Source organism: Ovis canadensis, chromosome 3 (assembly GCF_042477335.2).
Source record: "Ovis canadensis isolate MfBH-ARS-UI-01 breed Bighorn chromosome 3, ARS-UI_OviCan_v2, whole genome shotgun sequence".
In the NCBI taxonomy this organism is placed as follows: Eukaryota; Metazoa; Chordata; class Mammalia; order Artiodactyla; family Bovidae; genus Ovis; species Ovis canadensis.
In genome coordinates this window covers 34,516,487-34,534,489 of record NC_091247.1, presented here as the reverse complement: position 1 = coordinate 34,534,489, position 18,003 = coordinate 34,516,487, and the positions used below count along the sequence as shown (strand labels likewise).

Here is an 18,003-nt window from a genome sequence, read left to right as displayed (position 1 = left end):
ACACACCTCGAGGGCCTGACTAACTTCCTCCAGAGTGTGAACACCCCTCTCCTGTCTGAGCATCACAGCTTTCCGGGTGTTATGCTGTTAACACCATGACTGTGCATTCACAGTCACACATCTGCCCACACCCACAGAGCACCAGTTAGGAAGAAATGGGTGTTTTCTTACCCTCCTTCTTTCTCTTCCCTGAAAAACAGCACTTTCTCCAGCAGCATCTCATAGCTCCTCCACATGCCATTTCCAGCCCAGTTTTCCTCTTTAGCCCCACTTCCCCTGACTTTCTCTTGCAGTTGTATTCCTCTCGCTCAGCTCCCCTTCCCCTTCCGCCTGCAGAACTTCAACATCTACAAAAGGATCTTCACTGACATGGTGAGCTCTCCTGGGACCAACAGTGCTGAGGCCTATCACAGCTGGGCTGACCTCCGGGACGTCCTCTTTAACCTGGTGAGGAAGCCAGGCAGGCAGCAGAGTGGGACGGCTGCTCAGGCCACCTGGCCCTGCCCTCGTCTCTCCCTTCACACCCAGTCTCCTTCACCCTCGAGCTCTACCTTCCTCTGGGCAGCCGTCCATTGACCACTCTGGCACTCCTCTGACCCACCCTCAGGCTCTACCTTCCTCTGTCCAGATGGCTGGCTGTTGACCACTCTGGCCCTGACACTCCTCTGAACCCTGACCCAGGCTGTGTGCTCTTCCCACTCTAGTGTGAAAACCTGGTGAAGTCCAGTGAGGCCAACTCTCCAGCCCACGAGGAGTTCGAGACCATGCTGTTGATTGCTCATTACTATGCCACCCGCTCTGCAGCCCAGAGCGTCAAAGAGCTGGTGAGATGGAGCAGGGAGGGGCACTCAGCTTCACATGTGTGAAGCTGAATGAATGCAAGTTCAGGACAGTGTCAAGCTTGGCCCACTTCTAGTCTCTCTTCCATTCAAAGAAATCTTTAGCCCTTGCTGAGATGGTTTCCTGTCTGTATCCCTTTGACCTTCTTAGGGCTCTGTGCCCACACAGCTCCAGCCTCCTTATGCTCAAACATTCCAATTCCATGATTTCTGCATTGACCTCTTATAATAGATATGTACTTTTAGCTTATTTATGGTACTATATTGAGTTACTGTAGTTGGATGATGGAATTCTAGAGGTGGGAGGAAATAACCTAGGCCCAGTTCTCTTGTGCAGACGAAAAAAACTCAGTCCATGACCTAGAGCAATTTAATATTGATCGTTGATCTTCTGATTCTATGGCTGTTTTAGTTATAAGATCATTGGTCTGGTAGCTCAGTCACTATAGTGCCAGAATCATAATGCTTTTACTTTAATTCACAGGAAACTGTAGCTGCCAGGCTTTCTGTTTCACTCTTGCGTCACACCCAACTACTACCTGCAGATAAGGCCTTCTATGAAGCAGGCATTGCTGCCAAGGTGAGCAATGGGGCCAACCAAGGGTGGGGCTGAGGAGAGAAGGAAGTAAAAGTTGGAAGGTAGACTGTCCCAGCTGCTCAAGTTAGAGCAGAGCTGCGTGTGGGGCCAATGTGGAGGATACCATTTTCCTCCATCTTCCTGGATTCTAGCCCCTGCATCCTGGAAAAACAACAGACAAGGTCAGCTGCTCACTCCTACTGACATTTCTCTGTTGCAGGCAGTTGGCTGGGAGAATATGGCCTTCATCTTCCTCAACCGCTTTTTGGATCTGACTGATGTGAGTAGGGCAGTTGTGCCCAGAAGTTGCAAGGTTTGGCCTGTCACAAGCTGTGCCCATCTCATGGCTGCCCACTCTGCCACAGGCAATTGAAGAAGGGACCCTGGACGCCCTTGACCACTCTGACTTTCAGGACACAGACATTCCCTTTGAGGTGCCACTCCCAGCCAAGCAGCACATCCCGGTAAGGGCACAGAAACAGGAGGCCTCATGAGCATGACTGCACTGGAAGGGAGGACACTCTTATGGATGGTCCTCCCAACACTCTCATGGCATCAGACAGCAATGTCTTTGGAGGGGCCCCAGCCCTCACTATTCCTTCAGTGAGAGTAGAAGCAGAGGAGAAAGCTAAGGCTGAGATTGGCCGCCAACACAAGGAGTTTCATTCGTGGGTGAAAGATGGTACATGGGATGACAGCTTAGCAAACCCCTTCCTTACCACCCTCCACTTGCCCTGCACCGTGTGAAGCTGCTCTGTCCTTCCCAGGAGGCTCAGCGAGAAGAGGTTCGAGACTGGGTTCTCACAGTCTCAATGGACCAGCGGCTGGAGCAGGTTCTACCTCGGGATGAGCGTGGGGTGTACGAGGCTTCCCTGGTGGCAGCCAGCACTGGGGTTCGGGCCCTGCCCTGCCTCATTACAGGTACAGAACCCTAGAGCACCATATTCTGTGCTGGGTGGAAAGGAGGGGGAAACAGCAGGATCAAGAAACTGTTTTACTGTGATTCAGTAAAGGATGCAGAAGACAAGAACATCCAACTTTCTACCCCTCACTTGCTCTTTGTTATTGCCTCTCAATCCCCCTCACACTCCAATCATCTTTTTCTCTCCCTCCAACCCCCAGGATACCCCATTCTGAGGAACAAAATTGAATTTAAGCGGCCAGGGAAGGCAGCTAACAAGAAGAACTGGAACAAGTTCCTTATGGCTATCAAGGTTAGAGAGGAAGGCTTGAGGGATGAGGGCAGGGAGAACACTGAAGACCAACCAGCACCAACCACTGGGGTGGTGTGTGGCGGGGGGGGGTGGGGGGTGGACTGTCAAGAAGGCAGGTGCAGGCCCCACAGCCTGCTCCTCACACTGAGATGGAGCTGGTCTTCCTTCTACCGGGAATGTTCTTCCCAGTACTGCTGAGTCCCTCTCCTGCTCTGTTTGCTTACAGACGTCCCACAGCCCCATGTGCCAAGATGTGCTGAAGTTCATCAGTCAGTGGTGCGGGGGGCTGCCCAGCACCAGCTTTTCTTTCCAGTAATTGGGAGAGTTAGTAGGTTCCATCCTTCATTAAAGTCTTGTAAGTAACTGAGACCACTGTATTCTTTGACCCCTCAACACTAGCCCAGCACCCCTTTCCCCCAAAAGGAAACAGTCAAGCAGAAGAGACGTCCTTTTATTACAGCTGTTACTATATAAACATATCCTAGGTGTCAGTGGACGGAGCCTTTGGACCTGCACCTGCTTGACAGAAGGGAGAGCCTGGTCAGAGGGCCAGCAGCACAGCAAGGGACTCAACCCAGTTCGAGGCGTGCTCCCTACCACTGCCCTTTCCCAGGCCACAGTCCTCTTGGCCCATTACCTGGCCCTAAACCCAACTTTTCTGTGAGGTCCGGATTTCTTGGGTTTGGTCCAGTAGCTGCACATTTTCCTGCCATTTACGTTTAGGAAATTCAAGCTCTGTCAGCTCCTCCAGCTACAGAAGAGGGCGGGGTCAGTGCTCCAGCCCTCAGTTGTATAATCCAGCGTCTCTTCAAGACAATGTGTATTGAATGAACCCTTCCTGTTCATCTTCCTTACCTGTTCCTGTAGCCCATCCTTCCTACAGGGCCCTACCCCACGCAGGGTGAGCGCAGCCACACAGCAGTAACCAGAGAGAGCAGCCTCGGCTGCAGACATGAACACAGAAGGGATCCAGAGAGCCAAGGCTGTGTCCTAAAAGATGAAGGAAGGGCGGGAGACAAGGAGAGGAAGCCAGGCAGGAGTGGCAAGTGCGGGCGATTAAAGGGCAGGACCCAGGCTCTGTGGACTGCAAAAAGGCTGGGGAGAGAACTGGACTCACATAGATTTTCGTGGGGTCAAAGGGGCAGTCAGCATGTCCAGACCCCTGGTCCAGCGGTACCAAAGGATCCAGCAGTCCTGGGTGGCAGTCAGCAATAAGACGGCGGCCGCCATTGGCCACAGTGAGGGACACAGCGAGGAGGAGGCCCAAGGAGCAGGCAGCAGACAAGAGAAGGTTCACCAGCGCTAGCGCCAGCAGGGCCCAGTGCTGGCAGGGGCAGGAGGTCAGGGTGAGCGGCCTGGGCGGTGGCTGCCTCGCCCACTGACCAGACACCTTGGTTACTCTTATTTGGGGCTCCCTCTCCCGCTAAAGACGAAGCTGAACCAGGACACCCCCACCACCACCACTCTCCCCGCTTCCCTGCCACCAGGCCTCCTCCTTAAAGCTCCAGAAATCTCACCAGTCGTGGGCGAAAAAGATTCCTGGACGCCAAAAGGGCCACAAGTCCCAAGGAAACGCTCTGGAAGAAACGAAACCTGAAGCCCGAGCCGCTCGGCGGCCCTCACCGACCGCGCCCCGGCCCCGGCTCTCCGTGCCCCGGCCCCGGCTCGCCCCGCCCCGCCGCGCTCACCAGCAGCCCTGAGCCCACGGAGATGACATTGGCGGTGGTGTACTCCGGGGTGACGGCGCCGCGGGGGTTAGCCACGTGCCGCAGGACGGTGCCGTGCAGCACGGCCCCCAGCAGCAGGTTCACGTGGCCCACCAGAATCAGCGCCAGGCCCACCCGCATGAGCCGCCGGGGGCCCCGGGTCGCGTCTGCAAGGAACGGGCGAGGGGCGGGCTGAGCCGGCTGAGGAGCCGGAGGCCCCGCACGGCCACCCCAGGTCGGCCACTGGCCCGGGGACGGATCCAGGGTGGGCCCTCGGGGGAAAACAAGACCGGAGGGGCCGGAAATTACCGAAAGCACAGAGGTGGCGGCACTTCATCCGGTCCGTCGGCGCTCGCCGCAGGGCAGCTCTTACCTGCCGGCCCCGGCTCCGCCCCCGCGCCCCGGCGGGCTCCGCCCGCCCGGCACACCTGCGGTCCGGCCTCCGCGCCCCCTGGCGGACAGCGGGACACACCACACACACACTACGCGCGTAGCAAAAAGTAGACTTTTATTACAGCAGCAACTGAGGCGAATCGAATGGCCCCCTGGGGCCATCCCTGCAGCACCACCCTTCTCTCCCGCCCCGTCCGCCCCAGCGGGATGGTAGAACTCAGCTCCCCGCGCCCGTGCGCCTCCTTCCACACAGGCTGGGCGGGAGCGGCATTTCGGCTACTAGCCCCCGACTAGAAGGCGGCTGCTGAGAAGGCCAAGGCCCAGGCCCACGTCTGTGCAAAACAAGTAAACAAAGTGCAGAGGGATGGAAGAGAAGGGGAGGGCTGGGGAGGGTGATGCTCAGAACCAGGGAGCCCAGAGCCCTCCTGAATAACAGAGGAGAGCGGGGCTTCACGGGGTAATACTGACTGGGGGGCGGGGCGGGCGCCGCAGCCTCTCGGGAGGCCACAGCGCGGAGGAGGGGCCGGGCCGAGTGGCTCTAAGAGGAGACGGTGACAGCGGCTGAGTTGAGGGTGCTGTTCCTGGCGAAATTGAACTTGTTCAGGGTCTCCTCCAGCAAAGAAGTCAGTCGGCTCTGGTCAGCCTGGAGGGGAAGGACTCTGTGAGATTCCGCGGAGACGAGAGCGCGGAGGGGCCGCCCTACCCCGAGCGGCGGAAGGCAGACACCTCACCTCACTAATGAAGCCCAGCTGCACCAGCTCAGCCGCCAGCTCCGGGATGTTCTCATCTGAGAGAAACAGGAGAGGGTGAGCACAGTGGCGACTGAGGGTCACGGGAGCCCTTCCAACAGCCCCGGCCGGGACACAAGCAAAACTGTCAAATCAGATCCACCCTCCAGTTTTAGGGGCGAAGATACTCATTCTAAGTGAATCTGCGTGTTGCTGCCATGTCACCTTCCCCACCCCTCAAAGTGTCCCTCACAGGTGAGGCTCATAGACTCTCCATCCTCTGAGGGACAGGAGAGACTCACTTGGCATCAGGTCACAGCTCAGGTGCCGGTTCAGTTTGTCCTCCAGCTTCAGCAGAAGCGTCAGCTGGAGAATAGGACAGTCAGAAAATGAGGCTCCCCTTCCCCACCCTCTGGCCACCCAGCGCTACTCAGCCTGGGCCCTGAGCCTTACGTGGTGCTTGACTCCCTCCTCCACCGACTCGATGTTGCACTGCATCAGCACCACCTAGGGAGAGGAGGCAGAGAGGGTCACAGGCGTAGAGGCCAGTGAGCAAAAAGAGCCCTTAGGGAAGGGAGGCAGAGAGGGCCGCAGGCGTAGAGGCCAGTGAGCAAAGAGCCCTTAGGGAAGGGAGGCAGAGAGGGCCGCAGGCGTAGAGGCCAGTGAGCAAAGAGCCCTTAGGGAGAGGAGGAAGAGAGGGCCACAGGCGTAGAGGCCAGTGAGCAAAGAGCCCTTAGGGAGAGGAGGCAGAGAGGGCCACAGGCGTAGAGGCCAGTGAGCAAAGAGCCCTTAGGGAGAGGAGGCAGAGAGGGTCACAGGCGTAGAGGCCAGTGAGCAAAGAGCCCTTAGGGAGAGGAGGCAGAGAGGCCACAGGAGTAGAGGCCAGTGAGCAAAGAGCCCGTAAGAGGCGCGGTTCCCAGCCCACAGGACATGGCTGCCAGTGAGCAGACACACATTCCTGTCTTTACAGCACAAAGCCTTATTTGAGATGTCCCTCTCTGCTACAACCACACAGCCATACCTTGCGGGTCTCCACCTCAGCCGGCTCGGGTGTTGGAGTCTTGACAGAGGGGGGCACCACAGGTGATGTCACCTCCTCCTGCTGCGGCTGCTGGGGCCGAGGCAGCCCAAAGGCTGTCAGGGGGTAGATCCCATTCCTAAATGGAGATCAGACAGGTCAGATGGGCTCTGGATGCCTTCGGACACCCACCCCTACCTCCTAAAGGAAGTTTTTTTTCTTATTCTTCTCTCACCTGACATCTTCAAGGAATTTATCCAGTTCTAGAGCTGGAGACTGAGAGTACCTGGAGAGAAAAAAAAAGAAGATGGAAGTAAAGAAGCGAAACAGCAGGTTTAACCATTCCCAGACAAAGGACAGTTGACAGAAACCTCCAGGTGGGAGTGACCGATCTGTCCCTTTCAGAACCTCTCAGTTAGTTACTCACAGAGTCTGAACTGGTTCTCTTCCTGGTCCTGCAGGGATTTCAGCCAGTACAGCACTGGTATCCATGTTTTTGGTGATCTCCTCCAGAGCATTCTCTGGGATCATGTCTGGAGGGCAAGATGGAATGGGAAGTTATACGGATAGTTCAGATTAATATTATAGAGGGCACAGGAGTCCTGGGGGAGGGTGGGAAAGAATCCGTTTGGAAGTAGAAGAGGAAAGGGAATACTCCAATGAGAGTTACAAGGCTCCAGACTAGAAAAAAATTCCTGAAAGGGTCAAGAGGACTCACGCTGGTGTCCCACAATGCAGTGGGCAGCAAGGAGTTTGAGCGAGGGCACTTCGAACAGTGCTGGGTGAAACAGAAGTTCTCTGGCGGTTGGTCTGCGAGCAGGCTCAGACTGCAGGCACTTTTGAATGAACTCCTAGAAAAGGGAACAAAGGAGTGGAGCAGGCATCTGGTAAGCAGCCCACTGTATTTGTCTTTCTCTCTCTCACTATATCTAGCACAAGACTTTGTTATTACTAGGTGCTCATCAATGGCTAAGGCAACAAATTGCTAAATGTATTTGAAAAGACTTTGAAAACTATAATTATATATGAAATATCATTGTCTTTCATTGTTTTATTTTCTTGCTTCCTAGCCACAAGCTTTCTCTTTCCTTTGCTGTTCAAACTTATGATATCTTTTTCCTTATTTTCTCTCTCTCTGCTTTATTAGCCCACTCACTGCCTACCTTCTTCTCCAACTCTCACCAAATTTACCTCTTCCCAAACTCATCCACTATGGACAGTAATATTCACCATCTTTTTATTTCCCAAGCCTACTGTCACAATTTTCTTTGTCCACTACATCATTTATTCACTGGATTTCCCTCTGTTTCTCTAACCCCTACTTATTTACCTCTCCTAAGTCCCATGACAATTAACCTGCTTTCCTCCTTTCCCTGTGGAAGGCCAAAAAGCCATATACCTAATCTTTTACTTGAACATCGCACCCTGAAACTGAACTAGAAACTTTTTCCACACTACCCTCAAGATTCCCACTAGTCTTCCTTCTTTTCTCTTCGGTCCCTTTTAAATGCATGTAATGACTTACAAACTAAACTCCTCTTAGGACCTTTCTTTCCAGACTCTACTCGCCATATCTTATTACCTGATTCAAAACCCTTTATATCCTTTCAGTCTTAGCTCATTTATTCAGGGCACTTTCCCTAACTATATAAATATACAACCCCAAATGACTGGTTTGACAAATTCACACTGATTCAGTTCAGTCGCTCAGTCGTGTCCAACTCTTTGCGACCGCATGAATTGTAGCACACCAGGCCTCCCTGTCCATCATCAACTCCCGAAGTTCACCCAAACTCATGTCCATCAAGTCGGTGATGCCATCCAGCCATCTCATCCTCTGTTGTTCCCTTCTCCTCCTAACCCAATCCCTCCCAGCATCAGAGTCTTTTCCAATGAGTCAACTCTTCACATGAGGTGGCCAGAGTATTGGAGTTTCAGCTTTAGCATCAGTCCTTCCAACGAACACCCAGGACTGATCTCCTTCAGAATGGACTGGTTGGATCTCCTTGCAGTCCAAGGGACTCCCAACAGTCTTCTCCAACACCACAGTTCAAAAGCATCAATTCTTCGCCACTCAGCTTTCTTTCAGTCCAACTCTCACATCCATACATGACCAGTGGATAAACCATAGCCTTGACTAGACGCAACTTTGTTGGCAAAGTAATGTCTCTGCTTTTGAATATGCTATCTAGATTGGTCATAACTTTCCTTCCAAGGAGTAAGCATCTTTTAATTTCATGGCTGCAATCACCATCTGCAGTGATTTTGGAGCCCCCAAAGATAAAGTCTGATACTGTTTCCACTGTTTACCCATCTATTTCCCATGAAGTGATGGGACCAGATGCCATGACCTTCGTTTTCTGAATGTTGAGCTTTAAGCCAACTTTTTCACTCTCCTCTTTCACTTTCATCAAGAGGCTTTTTAGCTCCTCTTCACTTTCTGCCAGAAGGGTGGTGTCACCTGCGTATCTGAGGTTATTGATATTTCTCCCGGCAATCTAGATTCCAGCTTGTGCTTCATCCAGCCCAGCGTTTCTCATGATGTATTCTGCATATAAGTTAAATAAGCAGGGTGACAATATACAGCCTTGATGTACTCCTTTTCCTATCTGGAACCAGTCTGTTCCATGTCCAGTTCTAACTGTTGTTTCCTGACCTGCATACAAGTTTCTCAAGAGGCAGGTCAGGTGGTCTGGTATTCCCATCTCTTTCAGAATTTTCCACAGTTTATTGTGATCCACACAGTCAAAGTCTTGATTAATTTGTTTAAAAATATCAAGATGGTTGTTTAAGAGTATGTATCAATTACCTGAGGTAACCATCAAATCAGTTTGCCTTCATGTAGAGACACCTAAAGTTAACATGCAACCTTAAGACTCAACCTTATTACCCATCTTAAACCCCTGACCTGAGAGAGAGAGAATGTGTGTGTGTATCAAAAACACCTGGGGAAATGCTCACCACTTTGCCTTTCTGCTTTATATTCTCTTGCTCTTAGAAGAGAGCATATTCCCAGTGGGTGAAGTGAAAGTTGCTCAGTTGTGTCTGACTCTTTGCAACCCCATGGACTATAGTCCATGGAATTCTCCAGGCCAGAATACTGGAGTGGGTAGCCTTTCACTTCTCCAGGGGATCTTCCCAACCAAGGGATTGAACCCAGGTCTTCGGCGTACAGGCAGATTCTTTATCAGCTGAGCCACAAGGGAAGCCTGCCCAGGGGCTAGAAGGAAGAAGAACCTACAAACATTTCAAAGTCTATTAAGGAGAAGTGATCCTAAGGATCCTCACCCTTTGTAATGGGTCTTCTAGAAGCTGAATGGCACTGCTGATGGCTTCCTGTGGCACATATGAGGACTCTCCATTGCCCTGAATCTCCAACACTGCCATCTGCAGAGAAGGGGAATAAAAAGGAAAAACAGAGACCTAAGAAACCTCAGTGTTTCCACGATCACTCCCCCAGACCAGTTACCTCACTTGCCAACCCTCCATTTCCCCTTCTATCTTCTAATCTGACCCCTCTCCACTATCCACCCTTCTGGTCTCCTCACCTCCAGTGCACACATGCCAAAGGAGTAGATGTCCACTGCTGTTGTCACATTAGTGACTTCTAGGGAAAACAGAGCAGCTTTGGTGAATCAGAGATTTGGGGCAGGGCATGGCAGAGATGTCTTAAAACTTTGTGCATGCCAGTAGAGAAGGACAGCAGTTTCAGTTATGTTATCGCTGACCCTTAGGTTATAAATTGGAGAATCTGGGGGATGGGCACAGGGCAGAGAAACTGGGATGCCTTACCTCCATATTCTGGTGCAAAGAAGTGGAGGTTCTTCTGCTCCTCCCGACAAGTCTTCACATGATTGTTGATAGTGTCAGGAGCCACTGGGAGTAGGGGAGATACCCACAATCTGACCACCGTCAACAAAGCACAGCTTTGCTCCAGAGAGAGGCCCCCAAAAGATAAATTCTCTCCTGAAGTCTCTAACCCTCAACAGGCATAAACTGAGCCCTTTCCCATCAGGAAGTCCAAACTAAACATGAACACCACCTGCCTCCCCTTTCTCAATCTACCACTTCTTATCTAAGGTCCCTAACTCAGTAGCAACAAAGGCTTTGCACTAAACTAACAGGTACCTAGGGTCTTTGGGCTGGCAAGGTACAACACAGCCTAAGGAAAAGCTTTCACTTGTGACCTGCTCACCTGCCCCAAAGCCCAGGTACATCTAACCCCTGATCTCATGAAAATGTTTGGTCTAGTTCTTTCATCCACCTTGCATACAGCATAAAAACACTGGCAGCCCTTCCTAATCTGGAACAATTAAGAGACCTCAGAAACTTGGATGAAGATGGGTAAGAAGGATTAACATACAACCATAAAAAAGATAGCCTCCTTCTTATCCACCTTAACTTCTTATCCACCTGACTGAAACTTAAAACGAGCTCAAAATTGAACCAATACCCTTAAATCAGTTTCACTTGGAATCCATCAAAAACTTTAGACCCCTGCTCTACCCTATCATCAACACTGCCTGCCACAGGGCTGAACGAGGAACCAGGGCCGGGCCCAGTTTGGACTCACTCGGATCATAAACAATGACTACAAGTCACAGAGGGTCTGGGAGCACAGTATGACTTAAGGAACCAGCCTGATGATGAGGGAGGAGTAAGAATCCAGGACATAAGTGGCCAGCCAGGCAGAATCCACAGGAAACAAGCAAGTTATGGAAGGGCAAGCAGGCGAAGGGTTGGTAGGGCAGCAGCCAAGCAGGCATAATTAGGCAGGGGGACAGGGTTTGCTCCCACGACTGCATGCACTGGGCAGCCGCAAAGGGGAGCAGAGGAAGCACAAACAGCGCCCCACAAAGGGCAGAGGGGGCTCTCACCATTAGCAAAAATCCTATGAAAGACTGTTGGGAACAGAGCAGCCCGTAAGCGGGAGGGAGGAAAACAGAGAAAAGTTGTGAGCGATGGAGCAGCCAAGCCCCAGACAAATGGACACACAACAACACACAGACACGGCACACAGAAATGTTAAACACTGCACACGTGTACACAGCAAATGAAAGCACTCACAGCAGGCACAGCCTGGAACCTCCGATGGTAGGTCTAGCCCCAGGGGCTCAAGTCAGACCTTACACCAAACTCTTGCCCTTTCCCAACCTTCTATCGAGATCTCTGTATTAACCCCAAATTCCCTCCAGAAAGGTTCAAGATTAGGCCCTACCCCTTTTTCCACTACTTGACTGGCCTCTCTATAAACTGCCCCTAGTAAGGTCCTTTCTCTTATCACCAGCCCACACCTCAGAATTTTGCTCTTTTCCCCATTCCTTTCAGCTTACCCCCATGGTTCCCAAATTCCCGAGGCTCCCCTGCCCAGAACCTCTCCCTCCCCTCACCAGAGCCAATCTTGATGAGTCCGTTGTGCTGGATGAAGATGGTGTCACAGGTCAGGTTCCCATGGATGATGGGGGGGTCACACGAGTGCAGGTAGCTGTGGGGGCACTGGGCTGTTAGAGGGGCCAGTGGGAAATTAGGGCAGGGGGAACCCAAGGGTTAAGAAGAACAAGGGCCTGGTCTCCTGCTGGTCATCACAAAGGTAATACCCACACTCTGAATCTCCATTATGTCTGATGAGTTAAAAAGCTGGATAAGAACTAGGAGAAAGAGGTGGGAGACAGTATCATGGTCAAGCCATTGGGATAAACCCTTTAAAAGACCCATAGGGGCCTAATCTTGAGAATATGGTTCAAAGAAAGTGGGGAAGAAAAGAAGTGGGGCAGAAAAGAACAGCAGAGTAGTGCCCTGAAACTTGTCTGGAGGAACTAATCAGGAATAAATATGGGAAAGACACTACCAGATCTTGCTTACCTTAGGGCGGAGAGGATTTGTGTGCACCAACGTTTCCAAGCCTGGAACAGAGTTTGATCCAAGGGTCAGAAGTTATCCACTCTCTTCACCCTCCACAGTTCCCTCCATCCCTTTCCTGATCCGCTTCATAATCTTTTTTAAACTTCCAAACCAGCCTAAAGCTTTGTCTGTTCTCTCTGTACCTTTTCATTCATAGTCTTGTGGTTTTTTTTGGTCTTCTTCAGAAATTGCTTAAGACTCCCAGATGACATGTATTCTGTGATAAAAATGACCTGGAGAGGCAGAACACACAAATAAAGCTTTACAATAGAAATGATCCCCTATCTGGGTAACTTTTATATGACATACACATAAAATTGGGAAGCCTGGTGTTTTTCTTTTTTCCATCTCCCATCCCGTCCCACCCCTCTAGGTGGTCACAGAGCGCCAGGTTGGGCTCCCTGTGTCACACAGCAAATTCCCACTGGCTATCTGTTTTATATATGGTAATGTGTATGTTTCCATGCTGCTCTCTCAATTCCTCTCTCCTCCCCTTACTGTGTCCACAAGTCTTGTTTTCTGTGTCTGCGTGGAAGCCTTGTATTTTTAATAAAGTTTCTCTCTTTTGTTCTTAGTATTACTTCCTTAGATTTAATAGGGCAATGAAAATTACTGAGCAATATGAGCTATGGCAAGGAAGAAACAAAAATTCACTCACTTTTGCCCCGACTATAACCAGACAAAAGGCACAGGTAATAGTCTTAGGCATACCCTTGGACTGCGAGGAGATGAAACCAGTCAATCCTAAAGGAAATCAACCCTGAATATTCACTGGAAGGGCTGGTGCTGAAGCTCCAATACTTTGGCCACCTGATGCAAAGAGCTGACTTACTGGAAAAGACCCTGATGCTGGGAAAGACTGACGCCAAGAGAAGGAGGTGACAGAGGATGAGATGGTTGGATGGCATTACTGACTCAATGGACATGAGTCTGAGAAAACTTGGAGATGGTGAAGGACAGGGAAGCCTGGTGTGCTGCAGTTCATGAGGTCGCAAAGAGTCGGACACGACTTGGTGACCAAACAACAACATCTCAACACCAGCTGATTCCAGGTCTGTTTCAATACTACCTTTTTCTGAATGTAAAAAGAACAATAAATGTAGCTAGTCTGTTTCCAGTAAGCTCAGGAAAAAGTTCTTACCCTGGCCTTGTTCTCTTTAATGTCAGCCCAATACTTATGAAACTTGACAATGTTGAGATGTTCCAACTGAATCAGATTATCAAACACAGCACGGACCTTTTCCTGGAAGCAGGAGAGACGTTGGGATTACAATGTTCAGAAAGCATTATCATCCTAAAAAGCCATTTCCTATCCCCACTAGAAATGATCTAACCCCAACATACTCTTCTCCTAGTAGTTTCCCAACATCAATTCCTCTTTAACACCAGCATTCTAACAACCACAGGCTGCATCCTTTCACCATTGCTTACCTCCTGCAGCTTGTAGTTCTTGCGCTCTGAGAACTGTACCTCATTCCACACAACCTCTACACCCTCCTCTGTATCCATGGCCAGGTATGCGCTGTCAATACCTGGTACATTCCGCTGATTCACCTGAGAAGAAATTCAAATGAAAGGGAATTAAAGTTACCAAATGAACTGTCTGTTGTAATACTCCATACGATCATCTTCTCCCTGCCTCTGACCTGTTCAAGTTTGGTCCGCCCCTTTGAGACTCTGTCCCTTCATTTCTCACCTCTTAGAATTCAGTGTGAAGTAACACTCCCACTGTGCTGTGCTGTGCTTAGTTGCTCAGTCGTGTCCAATTCTTTGCAACCCCATGGACTGTAGCCCTCCAGGCTCCTCTGTCCATGGGGATTCTCCAGGCAAGAATACTGGAGTGGGTTGCCATGCCCTGCTCCAGGGGATCTTCCCAACCCAGGAAGCAAACCCAGGTCTCCCACACTGCAGGCGAATTCTTTACCATCTGAGCCAGCAGGGAAGTCCAAGAATACTGGAATGGGTAGCCTATCCCTTCTCCAGGGGATCTTCCTGACCCAGGAATCAAACTGGGGTCTCCTGCCTTGTAGGTGGATTCTTTACCAGATGAGCTACCAGGGAAACAATACTCCCACTAAACACTCCCACTGCCTTACCTCTTCTCTCCTCTTCTGCCAGCGCCCACAGGGTGACTCTTCCAAGATTTCAGACTCATCTTCGCTTTCTTCTTCTTCCTCTGGGGAAGCAGCTGAGGTTGTGGAGGTCACAGGAGGTGACACTGACGTCAAACCAGGAGTTGAGGATGAGGATTCTACCTTTGGGTCCGAACCACTGCTGAGTACTGCCTGGGGCTCGCCTTCCGACATGCTGGAACAAACACTCAGGCCTGTATTGGTTGGAGCAAGGGTGAAGGGAGAAGGTGGAGAGGGTTAGAATAGATTCTATAAAGATTCCATCCTAATAACCTAATCTGGGGTTTAAAAGTAAATAAAACATACAGCTCCCTTGTTTCCTTTAAGTCCAAAATCAGAATTAGTCCTGTATGAACCCTAAACATTAACTGCTCTCCTAGTCTGGAGAAGGGGAGCTATCTCAGCTGAAGATGACTCACCCAGGTCAGTGACCAACTGAAGTACACATCAAGCTTAAAGAATATGCTGCTATGCATAAACATGTTAATAAATATATTCTATCATGTAAAAAGATGATTCACCCAAGACTGGCAAACAAAAGATTTATGGTTGTGCAACTCATGTTTAGTAAGGTCCAAAAGGAACAGCAAAATCAGGGGCCTCATTCTTTCTCAGCAAATACCTACCCAATAGCCTTCCCTTTGAATTCTCATCTACCTCATCTGCATTATGCTCAAGAACCAAGCTACACGGGCACTATGCAGGGCAGATGACTCCAGATCCCCAAATGTTCCAATGAACCAGCTCGAGAGTTAGAGCTGTAGTATTCTCAACCAATTTGTCCAACTGAAACCCTAAGCTGATTTATTCCACTTGCACTAACCCTGGCATCCACTCTCCATCCCTCCTATGCACAGAATAAGTCTGCCAGTCCATGATGAGGCTACCCTTGGGCCAGGTAACCGGTAGTGGTTAGTGACTTCATTCCTGATGACCTCACCTGCCCTGTGATGTGAGTGTGGCAAATGGGTGGGTACTGGTTAGCAACATTTTTTTTCTATTCACTCATTCAACAAGTGTTTATTAAGCACCTATTGTGGGCCAAGCACTGAGCTAGGTGCTCGAGATACCACAGTGAACAATATAAATAAGATGCCAACACTCATAAAGCCTAAATTTAAGGCACAGCTAAGATTTTAATCTTCCAGTTTTCATTTCATTCACATGGCTCAAAGGCTCCATCCTCTGAGGCACTGGATCTGACACAGGTATCCCTTTTAAGCACAAATAATTCAAGACAAAGCCATTACAGGAAAAGTACTATATTACACTAAATAGTGTATAGTATTATACATGGATATGGCTTCTTGGAAAAAAAGAATTCTCAAAAGCGAAATGTCACAAATTTCAGAGTCATAGGAAAACTGCTGAATGTTATTCCACATCTCTAAGAATGAAGGCTGTGAAGAAGTTGGAACCTGTGTGTGCTGGGCTAAAGGGGATGCTCCCCAGGATGAAAGTATCTCGTAGATTTGCTCCTCTAAGTCAGTTCAAAATACAGAAGCTTCTGATCAGGATCTTTTGAAAAGCTCTCATTTCTTTTTAGAACTCAGATGCCCTCCTCTGCCCATCTCTGCCACCAACCTGCACTATGTTTAACTCAAGTCAGGAGATTTCCTTGGTCTTTAAAAAAAATTTTTTTTTCATTTTGGAGGAGATTTTTATTAGATGACATTCCAGTAAATATCAAAGAGCAACAAAGCACTACAGAGAAAATCTGGCAAGATGCTTTTTTTCACCTGTTTTTTCCTCAATCCTTGCCTATCATGGATTTCAATCAACAAGTTTTAGTAATCTATCAGTAAATTTAAGTTACAGATCATTTTTCTTCTCCCCATGAAAAGTAGCTAAAAGCTCACAGGGATTACTTTCTAGAGTAACTATTTATAGAATGTATCCTGAATCTGAACAGCTACGGAAAGAACCAGCTACATAATAAGAAATATCAGTGGAACTGTAATACAGGAAGCCTGTGGCCAGTGGGCTCTAAAGAAACTTCTGGACCCAGGGCACAGACAGTTAATCCACAGTATGGCACGAGATGCCAGACCTTCATCAGTCATAGACGCTCTTCGAATGTGCTTGTCTTCTCCCTCCCCAATCTCTCCCCAGTAGGCAAGATGATGGCAATGCCCAAGAATCCCCAGGACCCCTCCTGCTGATGAAGAAACCTTTGCAACACTGGGAGTTTTTGTCTCAGGGTCAGTCGTTCAGAAATTTAAATAAGACCACAGACGGAAAAAGGGAATCTCCTCGCCGCCTCCAGCCACCCCAAGATGCACAGTGTTCACTTCTGAGCCGTGCAGGTAAAACACTGCAAAGTTTTTTCCTGCGAAGTTTTTCATTTTTTGGACTGCAGCTTCTTAGCATCTCAACTCCTCAGCAACACCTCGCAGGCCACAGGCCTCTCGCCCGCTCTCATCCTGAGGGGACCGAAGAGGACCTGAGACCTGCAGGACTGACCAGTCAGACAGATATAAACTCGAGGAGGAATTTAACACTCCAACAGGTCGCCTAGCCCGCTGACTGCGAGGGAGCGTCGGGCCCCCAAGCAGGCCCTGTAGCCAGCAGCGGCCACCTCACCAGAGGCCGGCCCCGCGGCGCCGTCAGGGGCGCAGGCCACGCCCCCGCGCAGTCGGCGCGCCGGCCCCGCGAGCAGGCGCGGCCCCGACGCTGCGCTTCCGCAGGCCTCCGGGCCTGCGGCCGCCGCCCCCGCCCCCGCCCCCGCCGCCGGCCCCGCCTCTCGTCAGGCCGAGTTCTACACGAACGCCGGGGCCTCGCGCCCCGCGCCCGCAGAATTCCGGGGCCCCCTGCCGCCACTGGGGGGCAGTCGGGGAGGGCCGGGCAGGAAATGTGGGGCCGAGGCGGCCCCCCGGCTCCGGCGGGCCGGGCCTTGGCCACCGAGTGAGCAGGGCCGCCTCCAGACACTCGCCTGCTAGGGTCCCAGATCCGGGCCCTAGAGGCCGATCCTTCGGTCCTCTCGCTGAAACCTTCCCTCCCCTAGGCGCTCACCTCCTGACTCCGCTCCCCGCAGCCTGCGCTTCAGTTCCAGCTCGGGTTCCGGGGCCCCGGATCAGAAAGACTCGCTCACAGCTGCGCTCCGCGGCGCAACCGAACTGCGGGCCCCGCCCTCGTGGCGTCCTGACCAACAGTGGGCGGTGCCGCACTGCCGTTGGGTTTCCATTGGACAGGGCGGCCAGGGTGGGCGGTGCCCCGGGTGTACTGTGGCTGGTAGAGGTAGCCTTCAACCCGGTCTCCTCCCGCTGCGCCTGTCCGGCTGAGATCTCTCGGCGGGTTCGGTGTTTTCGGTCTCAGTGAGGCTCGTCTCTCTGTCTACCCCTCGGTCCGGTCCTGGTGCCCCGGACGATTCTGCTGGGCGAAAGGAAGGCCTTGCCCCTTTTCTTGAAGGCGCCATGACAGTTCTAGTACGACTGAAAGACAAAAGGAGCGAAAGACGCAGCCACAATCCGAGAGGAGAGCCCACCCGCTTTCAGT

The 18,003-nt window shown here is 51.0% G+C and overlaps 3 protein-coding genes across 6 annotated transcripts in view; 1 reads left to right on the top strand and 2 right to left on the bottom strand.

Annotated features, from left to right (window-relative positions):
• The window catches only part of IFT172 (intraflagellar transport 172), a 34,421-nt gene extending 31,424 nt beyond the window's left edge, over positions 1-2,997 (top strand). For both annotated transcript variants that reach the window (XM_069580317.1, XM_069580316.1), the window contains exons 41-48: positions 337-447; positions 705-824; positions 1,324-1,419; positions 1,637-1,696; positions 1,782-1,880; positions 2,184-2,337; positions 2,539-2,630; positions 2,857-2,997. In XM_069580317.1, coding sequence (XP_069436418.1) covers positions 337-447; positions 705-824; positions 1,324-1,419; positions 1,637-1,696; positions 1,782-1,880; positions 2,184-2,337; positions 2,539-2,630; positions 2,857-2,946 — 822 coding nt within the window. In that variant the 3' untranslated portion in view covers positions 2,947-2,997. The remainder of the gene's footprint in view (positions 1-336; positions 448-704; positions 825-1,323; positions 1,420-1,636; positions 1,697-1,781; positions 1,881-2,183; positions 2,338-2,538; positions 2,631-2,856) is intronic.
• Positions 2,998-3,065: 68 nt separating this feature from the next.
• On the bottom strand, positions 3,066-4,824 carry KRTCAP3 (keratinocyte associated protein 3). Of its 2 annotated transcripts, none has more exons than XM_069580321.1 (7): positions 4,646-4,824; positions 4,319-4,503; positions 4,148-4,207; positions 3,748-3,954; positions 3,486-3,620; positions 3,268-3,381; positions 3,066-3,146 (listed from the first exon to the last, which is right to left on the bottom strand). In XM_069580321.1, the coding sequence occupies exons 1-6, from the start codon at positions 4,671-4,673 to the stop codon at positions 3,274-3,276; spliced, it is 723 nt and encodes a 240-aa protein (XP_069436422.1). In that variant the 5' UTR covers positions 4,674-4,824; the 3' UTR covers positions 3,066-3,146; positions 3,268-3,273. The 2 variants fall into 2 exon arrangements, with proteins under 2 accessions (XP_069436422.1, XP_069436423.1); XM_069580322.1 differs by having other exon boundaries at positions 3,066-3,149; positions 4,646-4,763.
• Positions 4,825-4,827: 3 nt separating this feature from the next.
• Positions 4,828-17,673, bottom strand: NRBP1 (nuclear receptor binding protein 1). Of its 2 annotated transcripts, XM_069580318.1 has the most exons (18): positions 17,521-17,673; positions 14,473-14,702; positions 13,808-13,930; positions 13,518-13,619; positions 12,520-12,609; positions 12,338-12,378; positions 11,866-11,960; positions 10,268-10,351; positions 10,024-10,082; positions 9,764-9,862; positions 7,194-7,326; positions 6,903-7,008; positions 6,711-6,761; positions 6,479-6,614; positions 5,911-5,964; positions 5,760-5,823; positions 5,461-5,516; positions 4,828-5,372 (listed from the first exon to the last, which is right to left on the bottom strand). In XM_069580318.1, exons 2-18 carry the CDS (start codon positions 14,680-14,682, stop codon positions 5,268-5,270), a joined length of 1,608 nt encoding a protein of 535 aa, XP_069436419.1. In that variant the 5' UTR covers positions 14,683-14,702; positions 17,521-17,673; the 3' UTR covers positions 4,828-5,267. The 2 variants fall into 2 exon arrangements, with proteins under 2 accessions (XP_069436419.1, XP_069436421.1); XM_069580320.1 differs by lacking the exon at positions 5,760-5,823 and having other exon boundaries at positions 17,521-17,646.
• Positions 17,674-18,003: the final 330 nt, after the last annotated feature.

What these genes read in the sequence shown, in the direction of transcription:
- KRTCAP3 (XM_069580321.1), bottom strand. Translation starts at nt 4,673, where the DNA reads ATGAAGTGCCGCCACCTCTGTGCTTTCG. An exon ending in CCGTGGGCTCAGGGCTGCTG is followed by an intron (nt 4,208 to 4,318) that starts GTGAGCGCGGCG and finishes CGTTTCTTCCAG; the next exon opens with AGCGTTTCCTTGGGACTTGT. An exon ending in ATCTTTTTCGCCCACGACTG is followed by an intron (nt 3,955 to 4,147) that starts GTGAGATTTCTG and finishes TGCCCCTGCCAG; the next exon opens with CACTGGGCCCTGCTGGCGCT.
- NRBP1 (XM_069580318.1), bottom strand. Translation starts at nt 14,682, where the DNA reads ATGTCGGAAGGCGAGCCCCAGGCAGTACTCAGCAGTGGTTCGGACCCA. An exon ending in AGAACTACAAGCTGCAGGAG is followed by an intron (nt 13,620 to 13,807) that starts GTAAGCAATGGT and finishes TCCTGCTTCCAG; the next exon opens with GAAAAGGTCCGTGCTGTGTT. An exon ending in GAGCTGTGACCTGATGCCAA is followed by an intron (nt 5,517 to 5,759) that starts GTGAGTCTCTCC and finishes TGTTTCTCTCAG; the next exon opens with ATGAGAACATCCCGGAGCTG.